General features: G+C 38.1%; 1 protein-coding gene across 6 annotated transcripts in view; it reads right to left on the reverse strand.

Moving 5' to 3' along the window:
- The window catches only part of LOC114148159 (abl interactor 2-like), a 30,345-nt gene extending 21,870 nt beyond the window's left edge, over nucleotides 1-8,475 (reverse strand). For all 6 annotated transcript variants that reach the window (XM_028023196.1, XM_028023198.1, XM_028023194.1 and 3 more), the window contains exon 1: nucleotides 8,328-8,475. In XM_028023196.1, coding sequence (XP_027878997.1) covers nucleotides 8,328-8,444 — 117 coding nt within the window. In that variant the 5' untranslated portion in view covers nucleotides 8,445-8,475. The remainder of the gene's footprint in view (nucleotides 1-8,327) is intronic.
- Between the last annotated feature and the right edge of the window lie 335 nt (nucleotides 8,476-8,810).

Consider the following 8,810-nt stretch of genomic DNA (forward strand, 5'->3'; position numbering starts at 1 on the left):
ATGTTTTCGTAAGAATTTTGATTTATCATTGTCACGATAAATTCCGATTAACAATGTTTAAAATCCCCTAAAACTGCCCATACTCTCAGGATTATTGCTACCATTTTCTTCTATGTTTGTTCAAGAATAGTATCAAGAAATATCAATAAATTCAAAAGTATGACTAAATGCAGATACTGTGTGCAGTTTATTGATACAAATCATACTCTTTATGGGAGTGGTGTCCTAAAAAAAGCGCAAATGTGTATAGGTTTTCCAAAAGCAGTATTAGAGTTTATGGGGCTTTGACATGGATGTGCCATAGAGTCACATCTATACAACTAACTAAAAAACGTAACAGTAGTTTTTATTGTCACTTTTATTGTTATCGGAATAGCAGAACAAAATATTGTGATAAAACTTTAAGTTCGTATTGTCCAGCCCTGCTCATAGGTGTAAACAAATCCCTTAGAGATCTGATCTGGTTTTGCTCTTTAGTCACACACATTTAAATAGGCTGCTCTAAAACATTACGTTTGTTGGGGTTTTATTTTTTGTTTTCCAACCATTCAGATTGCTGGCTGGCTTTAAACTATTATTCTGCTTTATAACCCACGTGTGCTTGAGATTACAGTATGTTCGGTAGGCACTAGGCAGATGTTGCTTGGTGGTGTGTTCAAGTGCATCTTCTACCCCACTTACCCTGCTGAAGTATTGACAACCACCAGAAGACTACAGGCTGCTTTTACCTTAGAAGGAAAAGTCCCTTGCTCTGCAAGTCACAGACGGTTTACAGCTCCAATATATGTATACACTATAAAGATTTACTGTTATGGTTTAAGTAAAACAGTAACAAGTTTCCAATATAGGAACATTTAACAGATAAATTCCTCTCTAACAAAGAAATTGGAAACTTTTAAATCAGCCTTTTCTGTTTCTCTGTGCACTACATCTTTAAATGTAAGTAGAGTCTATATCACAAAACAGCTTTTATAACTTTTGTTTATTTTGTGAGATGCTGGAATGATCGTGTGGTTAATGCTCTGTGACATCCATTTTCCCCAGACAGAAGAAACGTGTCTGAACAATAAACTCTTGGCCAATGACTGCGCTGCCTGGCTCCTGAGCAGCCAGATTAATCAGGGTTTGGGATACAAGTTACTCCAAACCCTGGGAGTGAGATCACTAACTCACTAGTGATAGTGAGTTAGTGATCTCAAAGTTGATTGATTTTATCGACTGATTAACGATTAACTGATAAAAACCTGAGTTTTCTCTTGTATCAAGACGGTTGGCCATCTTTAAATCACATAAAAGGCTAAATTTCTCCTGAAATGCTAAATTTGGAACAACCAAACAAATATATTTTAACAATTCACTGAGTCAGCTGTATTAAGGTGATAACTTAAGAAGCTTGTCAAGTGTTTCTATTTCTAAACATAATCGCATAAGTGCAATTTGCATCCCACACCAGACCATATATTTTTGCTGTTCTGGTATGGCCCTGCCATCTTTGTTTCTGTATTAACCGGCTCCGCTTAAGGATGTCCAGTGGTGCCCTCTTCTGGATGGCGGCCAAAATACAACACTAAAGCTGTGGAAAGTACATCATTACTTAATCGATTGGAACTACTTTTAATTTAATAAACCATTAAATCAACACTTAATTGTAAGTTGGTTAATTATTTGCCTCTCTAATAGAGGTGTAGTTTGATAAAGACATCATGTCTTCATAAGATTTAAGAATTGTAAATAATTTCATATTATTTGAACTGTAGATGTCCTGGTTGGTATCCTAGTCACTGTGTCGGTCTATGCGAGTTTTGCTGCCTCCTTCAAACAGCTAAAATATTAGTCAAGTTTTACATCATTCAAAGCTAATCACTAACTTAATGAACGAAGAAGGACACGTTTTCTTTAAGGTTAGTCCAAACTGAAATGCAAATGTTCAAAGACATAACAGACATTAGTTCGCACTTAAGCTAGCTAACTCCCTTGAATGAAAGCATAGACATCCTTAAATAGATATCACTTAACTTATCCATTTAAGGATATTAATATGTAGGCTTTTTGTTTTACAATTTGGTGGGTTTTGGAAAAATCTGTGAACACTGAGCCACAAATAGGAGTCTGTACTGTCAAACAATAGAAGGGGAGAGACAGTGTGATTTGAAAGAAATACAATTTCTTTTATTTGTTTGTAACTATGAATAATAAGCATGGATAGAGCTCCGAACATCTCAAACTCCAGCCTGACTCCTCCACCAACAATCAGAGTATCACTACACACCTCTGACCCATTTCAGTGAGAGTAATACATTTTCACACTGTAACAGTGTCAGTGTTATTTTAACGGATGCGGGAGGCTGCTGATCTATAGCACTTGACTTTCCTTTCTCCTTTCCTTATTATTGCTCCAAGAAAACAGAGCAAAAATAAGGAAAGCACAAAAAGTTCAAAGGATTTTATTCTAGGAATAGGCAGTTTTTAGTCTTTTGTTGATCTGTTCTAAGAAAAAAAAATATTTCAAAGCTGTTGCACACTACTTTCTCATGGTTTATGGAAACTGTGGCTGTATGCTAACACATCCAAAACAGACAGTAGAGCTTTTCCAGAGACACCATACATCACAAGACAAACGAAAGGAAACCCACAGACCACTTTTAAAGGGGCAGCATTATCTGTTTTCCAGGCACATAGTGCCATTTTACAGCACAATCAGGTAACTATGCTACTTTCAGTTGTTAGAAAAAAATGCTACATATGATTTGAAATTTCACATCATAATTTAATGCCGTGACATTGGGCCTCTGTTTCTTTAAAAACTCCTGATCTTTCGGACACTTCGCCTTCAGGACGTCATCACGACATCTCTCCTCTATTAACCCTTTAAAATGTTTTTACCATCATAGCACTGAGAAGTAGCTCCTATAATGAGCTCAGCAGATGTGCAGTTCCACCAGGTGCTTGCTAATTGTTGCTGGCTAGTCTGAAGGAGCTGAGTGCGAGAGTCAGGGGGGAAGGCTGCTCTGTGAGGTGGAAGTTAAGAAGCTTGGAAACTGCAGCTCCGAGGAGGAGCTTCATCTTGAAGGCGGTGTTTTGAACAGCTGAATGGTTGGCATGGAGATTAAAGGATTTCTCAAACATGCATGAAAGAATCAAGGTATGTTTTTGATTAGGGAATAAGATTATAACATGATGGAAAGCTCAAAATAGTTGATGTTACATGATGCTGTCCCTTTAACAAGACTGCAAATTGGTGTTTGAGAATATATTTATTGAATTTCTTTCTTCTATTTTCCTCAATTTTAGAGCTTGAAATGAATAACAAAAACCTATGAATTACAGATTTCATACACACATGTAGTAATGTCATTTAAAACTTTAGCCGACACTGTGAGTGGGCTGCATGTCCTGACTGCAAAAAGGAAATATGAATAATAATAAGAGACTGACGGTCATTTATCTATGAGGGGGTTATCACAGATTAGTTCAACACTGAGAACAATCACACCAATGACACTAACTGGCCTGCAAAAGAAGCCAGATTTTTAAACATTTTTTATGAGAATCATAAACCTGTGTCGGCCTGCACAACGGGTCGTCCCCAGGGTTTGTCAAAAGTCACAAACCCATCTTTCCAAGCGCTCAGGCGGTTCCGCCCCCGCAGGAGCTGTTTCTGGCATCGGCGCCGAAGCTGGAAGGCTGATACAGACTCGACTGGGGACCCAATTGCCATGGTTTCCGAGTCAAAATACACACATGCGCTCACTTTGGGCATCCACAGGCAGCCTCCTGCAGCTGTGTGCCATGTGTTTTCAATGAACAGTTGGAGGCTGAGCTTCGTTTCAGCTACCTCTGCTGACGAGCTAACCGCTACCAGCTGCAGTAGGTCAACATGGTGCAGAGCTACAGGGGGAAGACATAAGCTCCACGTTGCCCAGTCTGGTACTTTAGGATTTTCAGAAAAAATAAATGCTGATTAATTCATGTGTTTCACTTACTTTTGAAGCAAATATTTGAATAAACTGCCTAGATATTCCTGGTTTCACTGTGAGAATGGCAGAGATTTGTGTACAAGGTTATGAGAGATTCACCGATCCAATATTAATGTCTGAAATTGAAAAACATTCTAGATTAGGTGTTGATGACAATGTGTCTGATCCATAAGGGCAGATCTATTCAGTCTAATCCTATGCTTTGTGCTCTGAGCAACGTCATGTTTTAATATTTATATAAATGCACTTTCTGAACAATTTGAAAGATTTGTTGCAGTTTTTTTTTTTTTTTACATGTTTGACCAAGGTAGTAAACCTTTTGTTTTTGTCAGTTTCAGTTTTGTTACCAAATTAAAGTTGTGTTGACATGTTGGACCAAGCTTGTGAAGCTTTTGGTGTATTTAAATGTGCTGCACTGCTGAAGTGTTATCAAATAAATTTGTAATTCAGTACGTTTATGTCTGTGTTTGAAAAAAAAGAGAAACTTTTCCAGTCAGCTCAGCACTGTCGGCCGACACTAAACCTTAAATATCGATATCGGCAAATGTAAATTTTAGTTTGACGCAAGGCAGAAAATCAATACAGAAAGGCAATCTACGGATTCATTTAAAAATACATATATATTTACATTCCTTATTGTAGAGAAAAGCCTGGCGGTACTCCACAAGAAACGAGAGCAGACTTAGATCTTTTTCTGAAATTTTCATTAGAGTAAGAAAACAGAATTTGTCAAGCTGGAAATGTTAAGACTCTTATATTGACTTGAAATGATTGAGGCCAAGTTTAAATGCTGTGAGCGTTTCACACGGGGAGAAGCCAAACACAGTTAAGAAGACTGGAGCAGAACAAGATTATGCAACACATCACATCATCTGAGCAGCAAAAATATAGGCCAACCAACCAGTTGGTGCTGTTTGGACATGTTCGTATGGATATTTTAATGCAAATGAAGACAAACACAGGAGTAACCAATAATCAGTTCTTCATAACTGCATATCGCTGACACGGAAAGCTTGTTTATGGTGCTCCAGCCTCAACAACACCCTTTATAACTATTCAAAGTTTGCAGTTAGATTCAGCCTTGAAACCTGTCAAGTTTTTTGCTCTTTAATGTCTGGAGGCTTTACTGTGACAGAGACAGAGGCTCAGCCTTCTGTGCTTCACGTTCCTGCATGTTTTAGTGTCCTCAGAAGAAACAAGTGAATCCTGATGAGGCCTGGGTGACATGCCGTGACTTATGTTATGAACATGTCCATTTTCTTTTCTGCTTTTTTTAGCCACTGTAGAGAGATGTTCCTGAGTGTATTGGTCTAGTTGCATGATTTATTGTTTATTTTTCTCCCTTTGGGGTGAAAAAGAACAATTCACTTCTGCAAACAGACATTTTTAACAGGTGTTCCTCAGTTTCTCTTTTCTCTCTTTTATGTAAGAATTAATCGTTCCTTCAAGAAAAACATCATCTGAACCTTTTGGCGGCATTCCATTTGAAGGACTTGGTGAGAATGAGTCAAGTAATCAGCAGCAATGCCTCGCACAGTTGGTTCTGTAAACGCTGCTAAATTAAATAAATCCATAAAAAGCCAACTGCACTACTCATTCTCTGTAAAAGCTGCTCAGCAGAGCTGCTCAAAATGTACAGGCAACAGCAAAAAAAAAAAAAGTAAATACTCCGAATTGTAGACGTACGTACTGAATTACTGACTTACAGCTACATCTGTAAGTCAGTAATTCAAACTTAACTCGTTAACTTGTTCAAACTTAACATGCTTAAGTTTGAATAATTGATTCATTAACTGTCTATTTCTAAAAAATATATATATAAAACATACTCCTGTTCTCTTTGCTTGTTAAATAAAAATCGTTAATTCTGGTATTTCTGTAAAATCGCCGGAACATACACGTAATCCTGCTAAGATGAAAGCTGAACACGCCGCTTCGCTGCAACGTTTACCTCAAAGTGACGCCTCAGCCACAGTCTGGAATCGTTTTTCTTCCACTTTCTCTTGACTGACAGTGAAACTCACACCCACAGCTGCACAAATGGGATGATTATGAAACGTGGCTGTGAACAGGTGTGTATTTAGAGCCAAGTGAGGGAGAACAGTTGTTTATAACAGGTTTGCTTGCCCACGCACACACACGCGCACACACACACACACACACACACACACAGACGTTGCAGTCATGATGTCTCTTGTGAAGCACAGTGGGAGAACGGCAGCCAACCAAAGCTACTGACTTGCCATCTTGAGATGGAATTTACTCATTTATCCTCAAATGAAAAAAAAAAACAACAAAATGCCAAATATTACCAAATACAAAACAGTCCAGCAGCCAAAGTAAGCTGGGCTGCTGACAAAATGCGAAAAATAATGACTCACCAGTTAGGATTTATAAAGGAATTAATTAAAAGTCAGAAATGGTCTTGCATGCATTGTTGAAACCAGAAGAAAAAAAGGAAACAATAAAAAACTGTAGTTTTTCAAGATCTGAAAGCCATGCCAATGCAATGTTTGCAAGGACAGAGAGCAAAAAATGACTGAATTCATTGCACCAATGAGAATATAATGTAATGGCATGTTATTTTTCGGTCTCAGTTGTGAGACTTTAAGCTGCTAAAATTTGAAAATAGTGTGAAATTGTAAAATTCTGCTATATGCTGCCACCCCTGTAAAAGCCTTGGCCGAGGCTTGCCACTCTGTAGATATTTTTCTAGATCCGCCACTGCTGACAAGTATTTTTGATGCGTTTATGTTAACTGTCTAAAGAACATTGTTCCAACTTGGTGGTAGAGAAAGTCCGATTTCTGTTCTATTAGAAGCAATACAGTCATACACAGTGCCTGCATTTCCATTACAAATTTGTTCAAAACTTGGTCAAATTTCAGCTAATATCGGAAAAAACCGACAATTTTGCAATTGCGATGATTCCGTCAAATTAAAACACAATTAAAATCCCATGTGAATAAGTCATTAAAGCACGTAAAATGCCATTGTCCTTCTATGTCCTGTCATCTTTTTCTTTGTCTTTTTCTGCAGTTTCCTTTGTTGATGGAAACATGTTGATCAGGAGACTCTTGTGATGCGAAAAAAGTGTTTTCATTGCAGTTTTACGAAATACCTTCATTTCAATACTGCTGAAAAACCCACCTGATCCTCACACTCAACTTTGTTTTTTTTTAATCGAAAAACACAAGTGTTGTTTTTTTTTTTAAATTCCAATATTTCCACCAAGCAAATTGATTTCTCGGCATTCCAATTGACTCAATTACATGGTCAAAGGAAACCCAGCAAGTGAACCACGGTGACCTCTTTCAGCGAAACAACGCAATCTGACACAAAACAAAAAGGTTTCCAAAAATGATTTGAGGAGCACACAACAGCGAGTTTGGAGTGTTGACTTGGCCTCAAAATTCTCCAAACCGAGCATCTCTTGGGATCTTACTGGATAAACAAATCTGATCCACGTCAAGGATCAGTCACAAGATTTAAAGGATCTGCTGCTAATGTCTTGACACCAGAAACCACAGCACACATTCAGGGGTTCGTGCCTCCAGGGCTCTGGGCTATTAGGGTGGTGGTCATAATCTTATGCCAACTCGATGAAAATGTGCAAAGACTGAATCAATGCGTCTGATTAGCAGAGTCTATCTGAAGCATAAAGAATAGACTTAGTTTTACACACAGGTCTCCTTCTGTATTTTATTTATTTTTTGCTTGATCCGATTAATAATTAATATCCGTAAAATTACTCAAGACCTGGTAGGGACCAGTTTAAACGCTTACAACAGAAGCTGTGGTGTATGGTGTACTTTGAGTGAGCTCCTTCCAATTGATAATAAAATACTGTTAATACACTGTGATGCTAGACTTCACACATTTTATGGAAACAGTTCCCTGCCTGTCTGCCGCTGTCAAACATCACGTAAGAAGCGCTTTAAGACATCTTACCGTCTAAAAACAAAGTGTCGGTGTGTGCGCAATGAGCATGCGCCAGCTTCGTAACCCTAAATGAGAACTTTTAACACTTAAATCTGTCACATTCCTACTGAAGTTTCCCTCAAACAGACGCGCTATAGCGCTACAGTACCCACTGTAAAAGTTGTATTTTTTGTTGGCATTGGTCGTACTGTAGAACTATAATGAGCCTGTTTTATTTTGAATACAGTTTTTTTTTAAAATTGTTTTCCACAGAGAGCTGACAGCAACATAACGGACCGTGTTAGTTATTCCATCACTCCTTTCCCTTACCGCCCACTCCCACACCACACAACTGTTCCGTGGGTTTCTTTTTTTATTTTTTATAAATCAGCACCCTCGGTTTCTTTAAAGAAAAAAAACGCTCCCGTACCTGGACATAATTGCTCTCGCAGTAGTCCGCTACTCTTTCCAGATTGGTGAAACTGTCCAGTAACGCTCTCCGTCCCGCAGGAATTTCCTCCTCCAGCAGCATCTGCAGCTCCGCCATCTTTACATAGTCCTTACTATTAACGGCTGCGGCTCGCGCTGACTGGATGCATCCTGCTGCATTCCAGGGCTGTGGGAAATTTCACAACTACGATAAGATGCCTTGGAAATGTTGGGGAAATCTATTTTAAGGACAATTTTTGCCTCTTGAAATGACTTCTTTTGACTCCTTACCATGAGTCAAGAATGGTAAAATTAATAAATAAAAATAAAAAAACTGTAAATTGTATGTTTTTCTTTTATTTTTTTTAATGTTTTGGATCGTTAACGACATGCAAATGTAAAAGTTTTGGCCCCCTCACGTACCTTTGGGTGTGAATGTGCGTATTTATGGTTGTTGTTTTTTTTGATTATGATGTTTATTAAA

This window comes from Xiphophorus couchianus, chromosome 7 (genome assembly GCF_001444195.1).
Source record: "Xiphophorus couchianus chromosome 7, X_couchianus-1.0, whole genome shotgun sequence".
Taxonomy (NCBI): Eukaryota; Metazoa; Chordata; class Actinopteri; order Cyprinodontiformes; family Poeciliidae; genus Xiphophorus; species Xiphophorus couchianus.